The sequence below is a fragment of the Rhinolophus sinicus genome, chromosome 11 (genome assembly GCF_057876585.1).
Source record: "Rhinolophus sinicus isolate RSI-liver-muscle chromosome 11, RSI-T2T, whole genome shotgun sequence".
Taxonomy (NCBI): Eukaryota; Metazoa; Chordata; class Mammalia; order Chiroptera; family Rhinolophidae; genus Rhinolophus; species Rhinolophus sinicus.
In genome coordinates this window covers 21,852,634-21,874,557 of record NC_142511.1, presented here as the reverse complement: position 1 = coordinate 21,874,557, position 21,924 = coordinate 21,852,634, and the positions used below count along the sequence as shown (strand labels likewise).

At 42.7% G+C, this 21,924-nt stretch overlaps 1 protein-coding gene across 1 annotated transcript; it reads left to right on the top strand.

The window, feature by feature from the left end:
* Positions 1–2,392: 2,392 nt before the first annotated feature.
* On the top strand, positions 2,393–5,014 carry IL20 (interleukin 20). Its single transcript, XM_019752445.3, has 5 exons — positions 2,393–2,551; positions 2,823–2,888; positions 3,005–3,157; positions 3,850–3,924; positions 4,937–5,014. The coding sequence occupies exons 1-5, from the start codon at positions 2,393–2,395 to the stop codon at positions 5,012–5,014; spliced, it is 531 nt and encodes a 176-aa protein (XP_019608004.3).
* Positions 5,015–21,924: the final 16,910 nt, after the last annotated feature.

The window sequence follows — 21,924 nt, the reverse complement described above, 5'->3', positions numbered from 1 at the left end:
AGTTTCAGCCCTCACCTCTGGGTGCTCCCTTCCTTCATGTGACACACGTATATAAGTAATTGGAAGCACTCTAAGCTTTCAAACAGACTTCAAGGAAATCAGAAGCAGCAGCCCTTTCTGAGCTCAGGTAAGAGAACTTTCCCTCTACCTCCACTATTTACACAGTTCTGGTGATCAGCCCATTTCTGCCAATCATTGACCTAGGTGTGTTCAGGGCCACTTCTAAAGGGGCCTTTCCATTAGGACAAAGTATCCTAAAGGGTAGGGAATTGTTATGTTTATCTTTGTAGTCCACTACCTAGAATAACAGTCAAAACAGTGAATGCTCGATAAATGCTGAATTACTGAATTTATCATATATTTACTATACACCTACTATGTTCAAGGCAACTACCATCATTCTCTATTTAAAATGAATTGATCACTCATTATGTGCTAGGTGTATAAATTATGCATTATTTTATTTAAATGGCAAAACAAATTTCCCAGGTAACTTTATCACCATTTTGGGGTTAAGAAAACAAAACTCAGAGAGGGGAGCTGGTTTGTCTAAGGTCACATAGATGTAGGGTGACTAACTCATCCAGGTTTACCTGTGACTTTTCCAATTTTAAAATTGCAAGTCCTGTGTCTCAGGAACCCTGTCCGTCCTGGCCAAACTGGGACAATCTACCTTGATGGGAAACTGTAGAGCAGGGATTTGGACCTAGTTCTCTTGTTTCCAACTCAGAGTTCTCTCAGATTCTTTAGAGTTTGGTTTGTTTATTCCTTTTTCCTATATTTGGCAGTATCTCAGGTGGACATGGATATAAAATATATCTAGCATATTGCCTGGCACATAGGAAATATTCAGTAAGTGGTAATGATTATCAGTGTTGTGCCCCGCCATATTGGAGCCCACGGCAAAAGGAAAGATGCGTCCCTTATACATACGTTTTTATGTATTCTATGTATGTTATTTTTCCAAAACATTAAAGTAGTTGTGAAATATTGAAAAAATTAAAAAGTAGCTGTATTACAAGTCACAACATTATCGTAAATTTAAATATTTTATTTATGCCCCAAACAGAATTTATTATAATTTTACTTTCTTAGTGAAGACTCATCACTAATATTTTCATCATATATTTCTGGGAAAAAGTTAATCACTAAAAGTACATAAAAAAACATACGCTGTGTGTAAGTAGATAGGAGAACTCATTTTCCCTTTTGTCCTGGGTTCCAATATGGCTCAGCGTGGCACTGTCAGATCCTGTCTTTATTTAAAATATCGATATTTTGTTTATCATGGATTTTTTCTTTAATTTTGATATTGTATTAAACTATTATTTACATTGGCTACCGAGACTTTTGGTGCCTTAAATTTTGTGCCTGAGATGAGTGCTTCGCTCTTCTCACCCTAATCCCAGCCCGTATCATTTTATCTTAAAACTCAGCAGACACTATAAAGTGCCATCTGACAGAGCAAGCCTCACCCCAAGAAATGAGTTTCCTCCTGCCTTTCTTCTCTTTCTTTGGGATCACTTACTTCCTTGACCTTCAGCCTGAGTTAGAGGGCCAGGAAAGTGTGCTCTCGGATTCATCCCAGGTCTGCCTAACTACGGTCTTCTTGCAGAGGGCGCTGTGGAGTCCAGACACCTCAGGAGGGTGGAGAAGTGTTAGGTGGAACTGGGATGATTGCCCATGAGATCTTACCTTTCCCTGGCGGTAGTATTGTTATGAAATCATTGACTTTCTATTTGTCTCCAGGGCTGAAATAAATCTGTTCTCCCCAAATAACCCGTCTGATCTCAGACAAATGACAAACAGAGCTAAGCTCCTCTGTCCTGGGCGTGGCCATAAAATCCAGACAAATTTCCCCAAGTGTTTTTGGTGGCTCAGCAACAGCTTCTGGGAGTTCTGTTTCCCTCCAGTTCCCCTGTGGGTCTAAAGGGACCAGAAGGGTGAGCTACACTGGCATTCTGGAATGGAAGACTATATACGTTGATTCACCAAAACAAGTCTTGACATTTTCCCTGCGATGCCATCCTCTATCTACTTGTTGCAAGTGCCTGCTGCTTCAGACCTTACCTGCTGGTCAATGATGATGGGGCTGGGATGGGGCCAGAATAAAGGAGCTGGGACCTGTAGCACCAACATGCACTCAGACCCTGAGCAAACACCCGGAGGCTGCTCTTTGAGGAGGCTCCGCAGTTTGTCTTAGGAAGTTAGATGAATGTAGCAGGTTATCTGAAATCAGATAAAGTCATTAAGCTTCACCCCGTAGGACATCTGGGGGAGGCATGTCCCTGGTGACTGGATTGGCTTCTTAAGACATGAGATGGGGAGATCAGTAAGTCATGCTCTTTCCTTTGAATTCCTAGCTTCTGTGGTCTTCAGATTCTGGCACAAGATGAAAGGCTCTGGTCTCCCCCTCTGCCTTCTGACGGCTGTGTTTCATCTCTTCTGGACACCTTCTGCTGGGCTGAAGACACTCCATGTGGGGACCTGTGTGATCACCACAAACCTTCAGGAAATGCGAAAGGGATTTTTGGAGATACGGGACAGAGTGGTATGTGAGGGAGGCACCCCCCGCAGCTCTGCCCTTCTCTATTTGTCTTTCTCTGTCCCCCAGCAGCATGATCACGAAAAGAGGTAGGTTGGGGATCCCTTACCAGGAGAATGCATTCCCTGAAAACATCTGTAGCTCATAATTTAAAAGTGTTTTGGAAAGGGACATTGCTCACTGGGCCATGGTAAGGAGGGCATGAGAGGTCTCGATGTCTCAGACTCTGGCAGCCGTCAATGATCTGTCCTTTTTTGCCTTACATTCTTCTGTTTAGCAAGCGATAGATGGAATCATTGACTTCAGCATCTTGAGCAAGTCTGAATATTTGCAAGACACAAAGGTATGTGCTTGGCCCATAGGAGTTCTGGGAGGAAATATGAATCAGGGGCATCTCCATCACCCTGGGTCTTGTCCCTCGACACTCTCCCCCCACCAACATACTAGTCTTTTTTGTAGCCTGCAGATCGGTGCTGCCTCCTCCGCCACATACTGAGACTCTACCTGGACACGGTATTCAAAAACCATCAGATCCCTGGCCACCATATCCTCCGGAAGATCAGCACTCTCGCCAACTCTTTTCTTACTATCAAGAAGGAACTCCGGCTATGTGTGAGTAAGGGTCTTGGGTAAAAGGATCCATTTCAGCACACACCTTCAATGACTTAGCAACCAAGCTCTTTCTTACCCCCATTTAATGATGGAAAACCTGAGTCCAAAAGTTTCAATAATCTGTGTTGAGCCATGTGACTAGATAATAAAAACTCAGTTGTATTGACTTTTAGGTATCTGCTCCATACATAAAGTCTAAAGAAGTATAAAATGCTAGCTATTTGATATTAATGATAATCATCTTTCATCCATGTCATTAAGCTTTTTCTGTAGGTGAGGTATCTATGGTGTACTAGTGCATCTTGGGTCCAGGTAGCCAATCAGCAGGACATTGGATTCAGTCTCAAGATAGGGTCTGAATAGGATCTAGGAATCCAACTTTCACTTCCCAGGGGCTCTTTGGGAGGGGACTAGCCCAGAGCTGGGGTGGGAGGTGCAAGCAAGATGGGAGGCCATGATCACAAAGTCTTTCGGTGCTGCCTGTTTCTGAAAAGAAGCAATGAGCTCTGTATGTGAGCCTCAACAGCTGGTTTCCTCTTCTTCTGATGATTAGGATAGTGATTGCAAACCATGAGGTCTGAAAAGACTTTTCTATAGGAATGGAGTAGAATTCCCACCCACTACATGTCAATGGCAAGGGCAGAAAATCAGAATGTTTAATAAAACCTATTATTCTTTGGCATTCTTTTCAGTGTGCACGTATGCTATGCCCTTGTGGGGAGGAAGCAATGGAGAAATACAGCCAGATTCTGAGTCGCTTCCAAATGGTATATGCAATTTTGGTCTTGGTTGGGATGAGTGTATTTTTAGAACTGGATCATAGCTGGGTGGAATGGATATTCATACTGGTAGAAATCCTGTAGCCCTCAGGTTAATAGCCCTCTGAGGTCATGTGGACTATCCTTCTGCTTTACCCCCGGGGACACCTATCCAGGCTCTAGAAGGGTGCTCGCTCTCTGGAAGATGCTCTGGGAATCGAGAGACAATGGCCATGATTCCATCAAGTCACTCCAGAGACATGTGGATCTTCCAGATGCATAAACAAGAGGCCATAGTTTCCAACATTCACACACTTATACATACTCTCAAAAACAGTCACTCACAATTTCACACATGCCCACGTCATGCTGTTTCTCACCTCAGTGCCTTTGTGCATCTGCCAGGAAAACCTGGAATCCTCTCCTCACTGACTAATTTCTACTTTTCCTCTAAGACTCAGCCTAGGCATCACTTCCAGGAAGGTACTGCTACTTCTCTGAGTTAGGTGTCTCCCCTGTCATCCTGTGCGGACTCCATCATTTATTCACCACAGCACATTTAGTACCTGCTTCTACGTGTCTCCCTTACACGGCTGTGAATTCCCTGTGGGCAGGGTTGTACCATTCATTTCTGTGTCCTTAGCCAGCTCATGCTTAGCGCAATAAGCATTTGTCTAATTGAAGTATGCACAGTAGGCAACTCCTACATACATACACCCACACACACCCCTTCAAAGAACATCCTTACTATTTTGATCTCTGTGATTCAAGAAGCTTGAGTTGTAGTCCCAATTCTGCTACCTTCCCTGGGCCTCCACTTCTCTATGTAAGACCAGTGTGATGGGCTCAATGATCTCTTATGAGATCAGGAGGTGCCATAACTTCTTTCAAGCTCTCCCGTCTTGAAAAGAATGCTCTGCTTGCAATCCCCAACAGATCTGCCGATGTAAGGAGAGGATTATCTCTGGGGTACTTGCTGTCTCTTTGTGACGTGCTCACTGCCTAAGTGTGTGTTTTTCAGCTTCAGCCTCAGGAAGCGGTGGTGAAAGCGTTGGGAGAGATAGACATACTCCTGCAATGGATGGACAAGATGGAGTAGGAGGAAAGTGATGACGCTGCTGACTGTTCCTGGCCGAGGGTCCCCGTCCGTAGTGCCTGTGGAGGCATGACCTCAAACACCATCTCTTAGTTATATCATTTAGTGCTGGTGACTGTGTATGTTATTTATTTAATATCTGTTTCCTTATTGTGGGTGTTTTCATGTGTTCCTCCTCTTAATCTAGACCACGGTTATATGAGTTTTTGGTATTATCTTTTCTACTGTTGGATATATTTATTAGTTAACATATTTATTTATTTTTGCTATTTAAGTTATTTATTTTTGTACTTAAATGTAAGTCTTTAAAAACATTCATGATTATCTTTATAACCTGACTAGGGCATGTCATGCATTTTCAAACAGCAAACAAACTCTCTACATTCTAGAGGAGTGGCTGGAGTGGAGGGTATTTATTTTGATTAAATTAAGGACATTACTGGCTATCAGTGTTGTGTGAGATTTTAAAACTGAAACAATGGCCACTAGTTGTGGGTTGTGGAAGAAGTTCTGATGTGAAATTACAGACTTGTCTTGTGATTACTTGAACATCCCCACCCCGCTCCCCTGTCCTATACTTGTGCATCTGCCAACCATGGAGTCCTGTGTGGTCAAAATGCATTTGTACGAATAAAGTTTTCTTTGCATAATAGCTGCTTGGAGTTTGGAAAATGTTTCAGAAGCAGAAACAATGGTGGGGATGAGCTTGAATCTCTTGTTACCTAGGCACCTCTCGCCCCTGTGGGGAAGAAAGAGGCAAGTGGGAATCTGGGCCTTTCCTCTCCTGCTGAACACCTTCCTAGCTCTATTGTTTAGTTCTCTTATGTCTCTGATCGCATGAATTTGCCCCCCATATAAAGGGACTGTGACTGAGTGAGGGGCTTTAGCCATCCCTGCTTTCACCTTATTGGCTTTGAATACCATCCTCTCTGTACCCCAGTTTTCTTTCTCATTTCAGGTTCCCATACTCTTGATGCAAAACAAATTACAGAGATCTTGATGCAACACAAATTATAGTGGGCAGGAGTCACTATTGTAAGGGTTAAGAACACAAAGGTGCAAAATGTAGATACCAGGAGGTGCCTGAGGCCTCTTTTGAGGCTCTCCCATTTGGATTCCGTCTGGCCCCAGGATCTAGGTTATCCCTGGATCACGTCTTCGTCTTCATGACCAACTAACTACATATTACGTCAGTGTTCTCTTTCCAAGCCCCTTTCACATTGAGTTTCCCTGGGCTGTAAGGACCTCAAATCCTGGCCTGGGCTGCCTGCCTCTTTTCTCCCTACCTTCCTCTGAACTGCACCCCTAGCTCAGCAGCTTAGTTTCCCCAATTTCTGCACCCCAATGCTGACACCCTGGCTCCTACAGAAAGCTTTCCTTATTGCCTGCTTCTGGTTTCTGCTTCCAGCCCTCAGCCTGGGCCAATTTGTTTAAATTACTTTATTGACTTTTTTCTCATTATACAAATAACAACTACCCAATGGAGACAATTTGTAAAATACAGAGAAATATAAAGAAGAATATTAAAATCACCCATAATCCCACCACCACAGATAACCACTCAAACATTTAGGAGTCTTTTTTTTCATATATTTTTTCTTGGATTCAAATCATGACTCTACCCTTATTACTGGAGAGATTTGGGCTGTAAAACTTAATCTTGGAATTCAGTTTCTTCCTCTGGAAAACCGGATGATAATATCTACCTTGCAGGATGATGAAAGAGATGGTCTTTTATGTTCCTTTGAAAACAAGGCAGTTTCTGCTTTCATGCTCCCCATTACAATCACCCATTTTCTATCAGATTGTTACCCTATATCACCCCTCTTCTATCAGATTCTCCAGTCACATGTCTCCTGGTTTTCTCTGACTAGTGTGACAAACAACTTAGCTTCAACTCTCAAGGAAGAGTTGAGAAGTCAACTTCACTGAACTCAGTGTTAAAATTAGAACCACCACCTCCAAGAGACATTGGATGGCAATAGGAGGCTGGTTTTACGTGCCAATGGTGTGAGTCTTCCAGATGGATGTGTCTGAGGTTGACTCACAGGGCTGAGGACAACGCTCCTCCATTTGTTTTCCTGGGAGGCATTTCTGCCTTTTCTGAAAGTCTGGGCCATGGAAAGCCTTGTTCTCTGGGGACTCCATGCTACCATTGTCTTGTTACATCTTTACCTCTTGGTTACCTCTTTGACTTTGCTATCTCTAGTCCTCTCTCCTGAAGGATCCATCTCTTCCTCCTTTTTCTGCTTGACCTACCATGGTAGTGAGGAGGAATTCAGCAGTGGAGAGGTCAAGGCAGGTTAAGGGTTAAGGAAAAACTTCATGCAGGTGGACCATTGAGGAGGACAGATCCTTTTTTGTTGTTGTTGTTAACATTTTTTTTATTAGTTTCAGGTGTACAAAACAATGTAATAGTTAAACGTTTATCATTTGTATTCCTCACACAGCGATAACCCCTCTCCCCCATCTACTACCCCTCTGACATCGCACAGAGCCATTACATTTCCACTGTCTCTATTCCTAATGCTGTACTCTGCTTCTTGTAAATATATATATATTATAGTTGACATTCATTATTGTTCAGCTTCAGCTTCAGGTGTACAGTGCAGTGATCAGGCATCTACATCTTCCCTGAGGTGGTCACCCTAATGGGACAGATATTAAAGAATGGTTTACAATTGCCACTTCCAATTATAGTAATTACAATCACTGTCATTTATTAAGTACTTGTCATGTGCCAGGCACTGTACTGGGAACATCACATACCTCCTGTTACTTACCCTTAAAACAACCCCTTGAGGTGGTAATACTATTACCAGTTTGCGAGTGACAATGTGCTCAGAAATGTAAGTAATTTGTGTAACCACAATTTGAATGCGGGCACCCTGACACCACAGCCCTACATGCTTTCCTACTCTACTGTCCTCTTTCCCAGCAATGATATCTTGTTTTCAGAAGCACCTTAGGAAGGAGTAAAGAGCGTTGGCTTCATAGCGACATGAATGAAAATCCTGACACTCACTACCTTGGTACAAGGTCCCTTGTACCTTGGACAAGTGATATAAGCATCCTTAGTTTCTTATCTGAAAAGTGGGGGTTATGCTACTTAGCACACTGAGTTGAGATGAGGACTAGATGAAATTGTCACAGCTGACTTGTACCAGCGTTTGCTATGTATCAGGCACTGTTCTCTGCGTGTTGTGAGTGTCCGCTTGTTTAGTTTCACAAGAACATGATGAGTTAGGTGCCACTGTCATCCCCATTTCACGGATGAGGAAGTTGAAGACCAGAAAGGTAACAGGTCTTGTTCACGTTCACACAGCTAACAACGGTGGAAGTAAAATACGAACACAGTAGGCCGACTGGAGAACCATGCATTTAACCACTTTGCTTTGCTGCCTGGCTGGAAGGCCCAGTACACGGAAAGCACTACCTATAGAAGTGGTTCTGCCTAGAGAAGAAAGCGATGAGCCTTCCTGTCAAGCTGCACTAGCGCTTAACTTTCTGGTGCAATTTATCTCTATGACATCTGTGTTGAACTTCATTTCCCCTTAGGGTCTAAACCTTATCTCCTCAACCAGGAAAATGTAAAATTCCTTTGGAGGTGACAAGATGAAAATGCTAAAGCTCAGGTTGACATGTCAGCTCTGGTTACTCCTAGCTGCTAGACCTTGGTAGAGGGAGCCACTCTCTCTCTCCAGACCTCAGTTTCTGCTGAGAGACTGAACATACAAATGCACAATGGCCCGACCACATATAAAAATAGAACTCAGATCCACAATCTGCAGCAACCATTCCAAGAAACCAAACCATGATTTACCATAACCAGCCCAGGAAGCCAAATCTTAACCCCTGCAGCAATTGGCCCCAAATGGTCAGGACTTGCTTAATAGCTGACAGCTTCCCTAATTCTTGTCCCCACTTCCAACTTAGTGTGAACCAGAGGAAGCCAAATATGCACCTGTAACCAGTCCCACAAGATGCCCTGCTTCTGCTCATGGTCAGCCCACCGACAGCTTCCCCACGCCCTTAGTCTCCGATCAAGGAATCTCTGAAGGCTCCTTTTTTCCTACTGTAAAGCTTTTCCACTCCTGCAGGCCTTGGCATCGCTGTTGAAACATTCCTTGGCTATAGCAAGCTCTGAGTAAACAGCTCTTACCTGTTCTCATTTGGGTGGCCTTCATTTATTGCATAGTGTATTTGTAAAATGAAAGAGTTGGAACAGATGATTCTGAATTCTAGAAACTGGATGTGCTACCACTCTCTCCAGGGATCCGACATAGCTGCTGCTGCCTTCCATTGCCAGGAAGGGTTTGCATAGTTCCTGTATCACCAGCTTTGGATTCAGAAGTTGAGGGGAGCACATGTGATTGGGCAGAGCTGGGTGATGCCCTGGATGCCAGGGAAGGGGACAAGCCTTTCCTCTGATGGGAGGTGGGCTCTTTCCCAGAAGGAAGGGCATCTCCCACACCTAGGAATAAGAGCCTAATGCAGCGTGACTCAAAAAAATAAAAAGGTCTGCTTTATCCTCCATTCCCACCATGGCTTGGCGTTGCCTAAACCCTATTTTCAAGGATTCAGGCCTTCATCAACATAGTCCAGTGTACCTTTGTTCATCCCTCTCCCTTATGGATGGAGAGCGAGGGACCATTCTCCTGCTGGATTCTTAAGTTCCTGGAGGACAGGTCTGTGTCTTTTCAGCTTTTAAGCCTACCCTATCTCAGCACAGTATAACCTTACATGATTGATAAGGTCTGAATTCAAAAGTGAGAGAATAGACTGTGTTTAAAAGGAAAATTTTTTCAAAATTAAATGAAATTGCTTTCTCTATGTATGTGGCCCTCAGCTAATATTTTCATGAGTTAAAGGCCTTAGCTTTTGTTGGAAAACAGACAACTCAACCTGTAGACTACTGGGCCTTGCCAACAGGAGGCAGCAGAACGAGTGATGAAAAAAGTGACTGAATACAGCCTCTCCCCTCTTTCACTGGAAAGTTGGGAGGAGGAAAGGTGACACTCTCTAATTCAACCCAATTGTCCTGAGCACAATGAGTCAATCACTTAACTGGAAGAGGGTAGGACTCATAAACCTGGAGGCAGGAAGCTGTGGATTAAGGTTGCTAATACCTTTCTGCCTGCATTCTGTGTCTCACTGAATGTTAGAACTGGGAAAGAACACACAGATTGGTTTGCAGGGTAACTGAGGTTCAGAAAGGAAAAGTGACTTGCCAAAGGTTACACAGTGAGTTATGGCAGAGTTGGCATTAAAATTCAGGTCCCTGTACTTCCAAAACCTCAATTCAATTCAAGAAGAAACAAAAGTCATCCAGACCAGAAATGAAGAAGTAAAACTCTTGTTATTCATAGATGACATGCTCGTCTAGATAGAAATATCGGATGGAATCTACAAAAAACTACTAAAACTAATAAAAAAGTTCTAGTTGGGAGCAGAATATCAGATCCATATACAAAGATCAACTGTATTTCCATATACCAGCAACACACAATTGAAAATTAAAACAACACAATTATAATAGCATCAGATAGTTTTGAATACTTGGGGTAAATCAGGGACAAAAGATGTAAAAGGTCGCTCCATTAGAAACTGCAAACCATTGTTGGAAAAAACGAAAGACGACCTGAACAATGGAAACCTAGCTATTTCATATTCATGGGTTGGAAATCTCAATATTATTAAGATGTCAATTCTCCCCAAATTGATCTATAAATTCAATGCAGTCACAATCAGAATTTCAGCAGCCTTATTCAGTGCAGAAATTGACAAATTGTCTTTAAAATTCATATTAAAATGCAACAGACCTAAGGTAGTCAAAATAACTGAAAAACAACCGAACTGGAAGATTAATTTTATCTGATTTCAATATTTATATAAAGCTATGACAGTCAAGACAGTGTAATATTGGTGTAAAAATAGACAAACAGATAAATGGAACAGAACAAAAAGTCCACAAAAAGACCCATACATATATGGGCAACTGGTTTTTGACAAGATGTAAAGGCAATTCAGTGGAGATAGACTAGTCTTTTCAAGAAATAGTGCTAAAATAATTGGATATCGTATGAAAAAAGTTAACTTGGATCTATACCTTACTCCATATATAAAAATTAACTCAAAATCTCTACAACTATGCAACTTCTCAAAGAAAACCTGAGCAAAAACATATGTTACTTTGAGTTAGCCAAATATTTCTTAGATTTTACACCAAAAGCAGAATCCATTAAAGAAGAATTGATAATTTGGACTTCATTAAGGTTAAACACCTCTGCTCTTCAAAACACACGTAAGAAAACGAAAACATAAGCCATAGTCTGAGAGTAAGTATTTGCAAATCCTGTATGTGATAAGGGACTAGAGCCCAGAAAATGTAAAGAATTCTCAAAACTTAATTATAAGAAAACAACCCAATTAAAAACAGTGAGCAAAAGATTTGAACAGACACCAAAGAAGATAAGTAGATGGCAAGAAAAAGAAACAAAAAGCACATAAAAAGATGCTCAACATCATTTGTTGATCTGTAAATGCAAATTAAAACCATAATGAGATACTACATCATACTTATTAGAATGGTTACAATTAAAAAGATGGACTGTATCAGGTGTTGGGGAGGGTGTGGAGGAACTGAAACTATCATATATACTGTTAGGAATGTAAAATGACACGATACTTAACAACAGTTTGGCAAAAACAAACAAAACAAAACAAACAAACAAACAAACAAAAACAGTTTGGCAGTTTCTTAAAAATTAAGCAAACATCTGCCATATGACCAAACCATTCCACACCTTGGTATTTATCCAAGAGAAAAAAAAGCGTCTGCCCATGCAAAGACTTGTACGTGAATGCTCATGGCACCTTCATTTTTATTAGCCCCAAATTTGAAACAGACTTAATGCCCACCAACGAAAGAATGGTTAAACAAACTGTGGTGGATATGTTCATTATCGTAACGGTGGAGATGGTTTTACAGATGTGTACATATGCCAAAACTTAAATTGTACATTTTATGTATGTGCAGTTTATTGCATGTCAATTATATATCAGCAAAGCTGTCAAAAAATAATTCAATTTCAGGTAACTTCTCTTTCTAGGCATTGTGGAGGTCACAGGCATATATGTAAAGAGAATGAGGTGGGAAGGGCAAGTCACTGCCCAGCAAAATAAGACTCAATGCGATTAAGGGAAAACATCTGTGTGGGGAAACCAGAGAAGGTTTTCTGAAGGAGGGATCCTTGGATTAGACCTTGAAAGATGAGCAAGGTTGCCAGTGAGTGGCATGAGAGAAGACAAAGGACCATGAAGTCCTGCTACCCCAGGGAAAGGGTTCAATCTTGTGAAAAATTCTTTGTCCCATGAATAGCATATAGTAGTTCAAAATACCTTTAATTAACCTTCTTTATTTACTTATTTATGTCCCACCTCTTATCAAAGTGATTTAGAGCGGCTTATAATGATACATGCGAATGCAACAAGATTTAAGGAGAAATAGATGAAACCTTTGGAACACAGACAATGCCATAAAACTGAACTAAGTTTTTCCACAAAAGACAAATCTTAAGGTTCTGAATCATAAGTTGCTAGAAGGATCAAAATTTGGCTCTGAGCTTTATAGAGGCTGGAACAAAGAAGGAAACATGATTATTACAAAATCCACTGAACCCTCTAGGTTGTCTCATTCGGTCCTCACAGACCTTGCGCAGTGGGTGTGTCCCCCCTGCCGCTGGCAGGGTACTGTGGCTTTTCTGAAGCTGTGGGGGAGTTGGCAAATATGTGGAAGCATCGTCCTCTTTATCTGGTCTCCAGGAAGGAGGAAAAAACAGCTGCTGGCTTTGGAGTGAAACTTCTCATTGAGAAGGAGTCAAGAAAAGTTGGAAAAATCAGAAAATATGAAAACCCTCCCACAAAAAACCTGTTTGAAGGTATTATAAGACAGGCATAATTACAGAGCCAAGATTTGGGAGCTGGAAATCCAGAGAAGTAAGCCCAGTACTGGTGACAGCTTTTCCCTGATGGAAGTTACCTAAATTCAGAAAAGTTGATGAAATGTTGGGAGACTGAGAAGATGTACAGAACTTTCAACAAATTGACAGGATTGGGGCAACAATAATGAGTGTTCAGAGCCTGCTGAAGAGGGATCCTAGTAACCTCTCTGCCAAGCTTCGGGTTGAGACTCCAAAGTGTTATACGCTATGAATCACGGTCATCCATAAACAGACTGGTCCTAACAGGGACAGAAAATCAGCTTTGAGTTGTTTCAATCTATGACTGGATTAAAATAATCTGGGATTACCAATTCCCTACCCTCCTTCCACAAACAATATAAATCTACTTCAGAGGAAGGTAATATTCTAAACTTGAAATTATCTTCATAATTTTTCAAATACAATGTCTGGAAATGTTTAGAATAGGCAAATCAATAGGAAAAAAAGTAAACCAGAAGCTTCCAGGGGCTAAGCGTAGAGAGTAATGGGGAATGACTGCTAACATGCGTGGGGTTTTTTGGGGGTGATGAAAATATTTTGATAATGGTGCTGATTGCACAACTCTGTGAATATACCAAAAAACCATTGAACTGAACACTTTACAAGAGTGAATTTTATGGTATGTGAATTATATCTTAATAAAGCTATCATTTTAAAAATGAAGATGAATTAAAAACATCTTCTGATCAACAAACTTTAGGGGAAAGTAGAAATAGTTATTTGAGGCCTAATGATTTTAGGACAAAATGATTTGGCTTGTCAGGAAATGATTTAGTTCTCATCTACTTTCATTATTACTGTTAATCAAAAAAGAGTTCTCTCAATAAATTCTGATCCTGCAATTTTCATAAGTATTCACATGTGACTTCTCTTGGGGCTGGAGTATTATTATTTAAAGCAATAATACTTCACAGGCTCCCTAAACAGACTGATAAAAGCTGGGATTAACCACAGTAAATTCTATTATTTCTATTTGAGGGACTATAATCAGCCCTTAATCAGGTATTTTCCTAAGGGGCAGATCATGTAGTTCAAGGGTAAAAGTTGTTTGTAGCCATTTCAAATCAAGCTCCATCAGTTAGAAGCATTAAGTGTGTCATGGTAATATATAAAGATAGTAGTAATATTTTAGTAATAGCTAACTCTTGTGCTTACTAATGTCAGGCTTTCTACATGATTTGCAAGTATTTTCTCACTTAATGCTGACAATGACCTATGAGGTGGATAGTATGTTATTCTCACTTTTCAGATGAAGAAACAGAAGGCTAGAGGCATCCAGTGACTTACCCAGGGTCAAAGAGCCAGGACTCCACGGCTGTACATTTTTTCAGCACACTGTGCTGCTCCCTTATACCCAGGCTTGGAGACAGAGACCTGGGACTGAGTCTAGACAGTTCCATCTTCTAGCTCTATGAGCTTAGGCAAATCGCTGCACTTCTCTATGCCGTGGCTTTCTAATCCATAAAACGGAGCTAATGCTATAGGCTTTATCTATCTCGTAGAGTTTTTGTGAATATCAAGTTGTGGAAGTACTTTGTAAAGCACTATAGAACAGTTTGGCTTATTGGACTAGCTGAGGCCGGCTCCTAACCCCCAATCTCCCTGAAATGACTGATCCCAGCGCCATGCTAGCAGAAGCGGCTCCATACCAACCACTCTGGAGGTCCGTGGGCATCCTGGAGCCAAAAGGGCTCTGAGTGTGAATGTGAAAGCTGTTTCGCTGAAGTCTGTAATACTTTGGACCCAAACAGCCTATTAGAGGGGGATGTGACCATGCAATATCTTTTGGCTGGAGGAAATCAGCACTGAGAACCTGGTGAGGGGCGTCTCATTCTCACCATCACTGGGGCAGCAGTTGGAGCTTGCAGCAGCTGGCTAGGCCAGCCATGATGGCACATGTGGGTCCTTGGACCCATCTATGAGAAACACTCCTTTGGGAATTCTCAGGGCACTCTAGGAGTGGACGCTGTAAGAACCTGCTCTGTTTACATGAACAGATGGGACCACAGAATTTGGAGATTTTTAATTTTTAATCACAGGCTACTGAAATCTGGACAATCAGGCTATGCCGTTCCAGGTTATTGTTATTTCTATTTTATTGTGGGAAAGCGGAATTCACTCAACCAGGGTTAAGCAATGAGATCCACTTTCTTTTGGGGCCATTTCTCTAGCCTGGGAAGAGGGGTGGTGACTCTTCCAGGCAGGAAATACTCCACAGAGGAAAACGCCCTCTCTTCGTTTTCAGGAGCAATACGTTTTCCAAGAGAGTATGGTTCAGAAGTTGAAGGCAGAGTCGAAATGGAGAGAGCCCCACCCACTGTTGCTGAAAGCAGCTTCTACTCTCATCAGTTCTTTGACTTTGGAAGATTTCCTGGGTTTGATCCTTTACCTGTGAGCAAAGGCTGAAGATAAACAACAACAACAAAAACAAACAAACAAAAAAATTGTGGTTTAAGAACTCAAACCATTTTGTATTCCAAGCCTTTTCAGGAACACAATATTCAGTTTCTCAAATTCTGGGGCAAGCTTAGACCTGTCAGGTGTTAGCCTGCCTTTTTTTTTTTTTGCCAGTTTTAAGTGAGCATGTGTGGTGGAGTGTGTGTGTGTTGGGGGGGGGGGGGGGGCTGTTGGCTTGTCCAAAACGTTTTACTGGCATCTGCAAGTAGAAGGGTCCTTCCCATTTCTCCTGCCAAGAGCACAGGCTCTCTGGCAGACAGGGTTTCAGACACCAATTCATCCTCCATCCTGGGGCTGTGTCCCTGTTATGTGACTCCTGAGTGATGTGATGCCAATCGCTGGATCCCAAAGTGGTCAGCCTCGTGCCATCACCTGACCTCATCCTGCTAAACGCATTGTTTACATTGTGTTCAAGAGAAAGCAGTGCTTTCCATCCAAGAAGAATTTTGAGAATCTCTGTGATTATAATGAGTTGTTGAAATAGCACATAAAATCACAGTTTTGCCTGTAACAGAGTCTGAATTCATTGTCTGAGGGTTGAAAGGGACTGTAAAGGGGTTGAAATCCCGTTTCCTTCTAACATTCCTTCTGTATTAGTCAGATTAGGCTAAGTTATGCTGCAGCAAAAGCAATAGCGTGATCTCTCTCAGTGGCTTATTTCTCACTTATTTCACATGTTCAGTACATGTTAGCACGGGGGCTCCGCTTGCTCATCTTGGTATTCAGGGCCCAGGCTGAAGGAAATGCTTCCATCCTGTAATGCTGCCATCTCAACATTAGCAGCATATGAGAGAACGTGGAGAACTGCACGGGCCTTGAAATGCTTCCACCTGCAATAACACGTTTCTTCCAGGTACATTTCACTGGACAAAATAGTCACGTGGCCATGATTAGCTTCAGTGGGGCAGGGAAGAGCAATTCTCCTGTGTTTTAAGGAGGGGAGAGTGAATGTGAGGAGCAGCTGCAACACCTACCGTACATTCAAGTGGGTACCCAACCTAGAATACTTTCAGAGATTGAAAATCTCTTTATTCGCATGGTGAGAGTAATCCAACAAAATGCAGATTTTAAATCATTTTGAATGCTTTTGGTATCGAATATCTTCCTATTCAAACTACTCTGCTGTGATGAGCAGTGTTAGGAAAACAGAAGTACATAAGATCTGTCCCTTTGCTTTACCAAGATCTTCATTTAGAGAGAGAGAAAGAGAGAGAGAAGGGAAGATGAAGGGAAGGAACGGGAGGCAAGGGGAGGGGAACTGAAGAGAAAGGAAAGAAAAGTAGTGTGTATTCTGTTTTAAAGAGGGATTGGACTGGAGAGAGTCTATAAGACTACTTCCTTTCTCCTTCCCTCCTTTCTTCCTTTAAAAAAAATCTTCATTAGAAAAAGCAATCTAGGATATGTGATAGTGAGAGTGACACAGAGAAAAGGACCACAGTTCTTTACTTGGATCTACTTAGGAGACTCTGTAACTGTGATTTGTTTCCAGCCCATATCCTGCCATGCATTTATTTAAAATACTCCTGTCCTTGGGACTCAAAGTTGATGCACTGCAGACTGTGGTCGGGAACAGGAGCCTGACTTCCGGGAGACTGCGGTGTTCAGAACTGGATGCCTCTTGTGGTTCTGTTTCCTGTGATTAGTCAGAAGCCTTTGGTTAAAAAGCTGGGACCCTGGACACTTCTTCATTCTGGCCTGCAGCTCTGAGGGGTCAGTACCACCCTAGATCCCCTTTCATGCTCTTAAGTTGTATTTAAGTAGCTGTTGTCCATCGATTTCCATTAACCATCAAGCAAAAGGACAATCAGTGGTACCAGCAGCTTCCAGAACCTTCTTTTCCTTGATCCCTACAGTACCTGGGTGACCACAGACTCTGTGGCGGTCACAGCGGTCTCCAGCAGGACTCTCCCTTTATTTTTGCTGATAAACTCCTGTCCAGCTTCAAGCCTCAGAGCAAACGTCACCGCCACAGGAAAGGCTCTCCGCTCATTCTAGCCCTGTTCCAAGACTGGGAGATTGTGCCTTTCCTTGACGCTTCCATAGGCTCCAGGCTTCTGCTAATGGCCCCCAACACACAGTGTTGCAGTGTGTCTATCTGCAGATGTATCTCCACTCTACTGACTCATTAGAGCACAAGGATTGTGTCTTAATTTATTTTTTAACAGCTTATTGAGATATAATTTGCACGCCATGGAGTTCACCTGTTTAAAGTGTACAGTTCAGTGATTTTCAGTATATTCACCAAGTGTGTCACCATAATCTAATTTTAGAGCATTTTCTTTCCTCCCAAAGAAACTTTGTGCTCGTTAGCAGTCACTCCCCTTCCTCCCACCCACCCAGCCCCTAACTCCAAACCCTAGGCAACCACTACTCTATTTTCTGTTTCTATAGGTTTGTATTTTCTGGACATTTTACATAAATGTTATCAAAGCAACTCATTTTTTGGTATAGCCTCTTCTGACACTCAGTAGGTGCTTACAAAATGTTTGTTCAGTAAGTGAATGATGCATGAAAGACTGAAAAGTTGCGTGGAAGTTTGGTACAGGGAAAAGAAGACTGGACTAAAAGCCAGGAGACCTCTACTCTAGTTCTGATTCTGTCATTTATTTATGTGACCTAAGGAAAATAATTTGACTTTTCTGACTCTCAGCTTTCTAATCTGCAAAGAAAGAGTATCTGTCCTCCCTGTGTCAAAGGGTTATGGTGAATATCAAATGAGAAAATTCACTTGGAAGTATTTGTGTATCTAAGCATGCTGTACAGATGTAAGACTAATTTGTGTTTGGTTTTACTTTCATTTTTTGAAATACCTGTAATGAATCCTTTGTTACACCAATGACAGAGGAGAAGGTGGAATGACAGAGTGCGAGTCTCAGGGGACCAACCAGTGGACATCAATTTCTCATCTCTGCTCCTGGAACTAAGACAAGGAAAATACCCAGGTATCCCATGTCTATTACTGCATGAGTTTCCCAGCCAAACCCAGAGATAAAAATCTCTTTTACAATGAAGATTAAAGTCAATTCACTGGAAGAAGCTGATGATGTAATTTTCTCTTATTTCTTGGCTTTCAGGGAATCCTAATTAATATGCTTACCACTTCTCTCCTTCGAGACATTTCCATTAATCAGAAAGAGGGAGGAAGATGTAAGAGAGAGCACTTGAATGCTTCCCCCAAGGCTGGAGAAGGCACCATTCTCTATCTGGTTCAGTCCCTTTCTCTCTATAGGTTTAGGGGAATTTGTAGCGGATGTGGGTTGGGAGTAGATTTACTTCTCAAATGTAAAATTCAGGTTCTGCAGATAGACATAGGTGACAGAGGTAGCATGTGATTATCAGAATAAAAGCCGTAAATTTAATAAGAGGTATTTTTTGGGGGGCGGGGGAAGTGGCCTTATAAATCAAAGTTTATTCTCAGAGGAACGTTTCTCTCACCTGATATTTTTGTGAAGGGAATTCCCCAAGTTCCAGATATCATGAAGATTAGAGAGATTAGAAGGGCCTCAGGTTTTAGTCTGGTTTAGGATGAGTTTGGATAAAAATATATGGAGCTGAACAAAAGGACTAGCCTTACTTTCTCTAACCTGTCTGTCAAATTCTGGACTTAGAGCTTCCCTGGGGGTGAGCCAGTGGGCCAGGCCTCCCCCATCCACTCCCACCCAGGAGCCTTTGGGCACTGCCTTCCAAGTTGCACCTTGTTTTTCCATTTCCCTGACCATCTCACCAGTCCACTGCTCCTTTCCCTAGTACAGATTCCCCTCTTATCCTTCTCTGTTCCTATTTCAGCTCTTTTCCCACAGCCACAACTTTCCTTTAGTCCAGGATTTCTACGCCTCAGCACTACTGGCTTTGGGGGGCACATAATTCTTTGTGGTGAGGGGCCATCCTATGCACTATAGGAGGTTTGGCAGCGTCCCTGGCCCATTCACGGCCTCCATGCCAGTAGCACCTCCACTCCACCCCCACTCCCTCCCCAGTTATGACAACCAAAAATGTCACCAGACATTGTCAAATGGCCCCTGGGGGCAAAATTGCCCTATTGAGAATCACTGCTCTAGTGCTTTCCCCTTTCACTTGAAGCTTTCGATTGTTAACTATTCACCACATGGAAGACACTGGGTTAAGTCCCTCATTTGTTTATGTAGGTGTTTCTCAAATTTCAATTTACCTAAAAATCAATCTTGGGAGTTTCTTAAAACACACTTTCTGGTTCAGTAGTTTGGGGGAAGGGTTTGAGATCCTGTATTTCTAATGAGTTCTCAGATATTGCTGGCCCATGGGCCACACTTTGAGTAGCAAGATTGTATGTATGTCATTGCGTCCTTGTGGCCCAATGAAGGCTCAGTTTTACAGATGAGGAAACTGAGGCTGAGAGGGCATGTAGGTGGCTCAGTCACACTGTGAAGCCAGGTTTGCCTGCATGCAAAGCTTACACTCATAATCAGCAGTCTTAGTTGATGTTGGGTAAACTTCTCAACTTGAGTTCCCTCCTTAGCCTGCTTTCCCAGGTCTTTGTGCTGTGATAAACTCAGCCAAGCCTGAGATGTAGGCACGTGCTTGCCTGGAAAGCCCACGTTAACTTAATCCTTCCTCAGACAGAATGAGCTGCTCATGCCCCCAGGTGGATATCCTGGAGCCTACTGAGCTGGCCCTATGACCTCATGCCTCTGCTCTAGCCTGCCCTGTCACAGCGCAGCCCTCGTACCTATCAGCAGACAGTCATCTAGGATTGCAGCCGCCCTGGGCGTTCACATTTCCTCTCAGCTCCCTGCCTTAGCTGTCTAGTGTTTCCAGCCCTTTTCTGCCTCCTCTCATCTGTTGCCCCAGCACTCTTACTTTGTCTTCTTTCTGTCTCATCAATGCCTCTTGACATCTCCTTCCCATAGTAGTTCTTCCCATAGTTTTAGTAATGCCCTAGATCCTGAAGGAGAAAAAAAACAAAAACCATGTGTGATGTGGGTCCCTCCCTAGGTCTAGAGGGAAAGACTCAGGTCCTCCAGGAGCAAAGGACTCAAGCCTTGGTCCTTATAGAGGCAGCAGCAGCAGACCAGGGTGCTGGCTGGGGAGAACAGCAAGTATTGTGCCTTCTTAAGGAAACAAACAACATTGTGTGTGGGGTAGAGGGAAGGGGAGCTGGTGCTAGAGAGTTTGGGAAGGGTCTGCCAACTGGAGAGATTAGGAACTGACCCCTGTTCTTCCTTCTGCACTGAACTGGAGAAAGTTACCTCTTCCTCTCAGCACATTCCTACTCCTGTGTCTTGCCTGGAACCAGGTTTAAAAAGATGCTTAGAATGTTTCTGTAGGGAGGTAACTTAGATCAGGGCTCAGCAACCTGTCCCTAGAAAGGGGCAGAGAGTAGATACTATAGGCTTTGTGGGCCACAGTCTCAGCCACAACTACTCATCCCTGTTACTGAAGCACAAAAGCAGCCCAGACAACATGTAAACAAATGGGCATAACTGTGTCCCAATAAAACTTTATGGACACTGAAATTTGCATTTCACAAACTTTTCACGTGTCACAAAATATTGTTCTTCTTTTGATTTTGTTTTAACCATTAAAAAATGTAAAAACCATTCTTAGGTCATGGGGCTAAGCCATTCTTAGCTTATGATTGGCCTGGAGTTTGTCAATCCCTGATTCAGAGTCTAGTGTTTCCCAAATGTTTCTGAGGGACGTGGTCAAATACTCATGGGAAGTGCTGGGTTAAACAAAGCTAAGCATGTGTCCTCGCCCTGCCCTAACGGGACTTGTCAGAGTCTTTAGTATTCTCCGGAGCAGTATGTTTCCCAGCAGGACTGGCACAGGCCAGGCTTCTCTGATTTACTGACTGAAATCTTGTTTCGTGGAGTGTCTTGCAGACAAGCACTCCTCAGGACTAGGTTCTATGGAACACGCTTAGGGAACAGTGCACCGTGTGCCACCTTGCGAGCTGGACAGACGGTCAGGTTTCTTGACTGCACTGAGGCTCCTTCCTGACATGCCACATTGCTGCGCCCCCTGGGTGATCCCAGGCGAAGTGGCACAGGCAAAGGCGAGCCCACAGGGCACGGGGGCCCCAGCTTTCCAGACCTGGCCATGCACAAACATGAACCTAAGAGTGGGGGCATACGAGTATTTTGGTTGAGTGATTATAAACTTGGTGACTGAATATCAGGAAACTCTCCTAAAATTCCTGTCCCTGACAGATTAAAGAAGTACCTATGGGCTCTCCTTAGCCTCCTATGCCCTCATTAATAGGGCATAATTACTGAATGATTTGGGCAGTAAGGAGACTGGTGTACTCTGCACAGTAATAATGTACATATTTACTTGCACATGTGCATAGAGTTTACAAAGCATCTCTGTCCTTTGCTTTTTACACCTGCCTCTGAGGGAGGTAAGACAGATTTTTTTTCTTTGTTTTAATTTTATTGATACAGAATACAGAAACTGAGGCTCAGGGTACCTAGG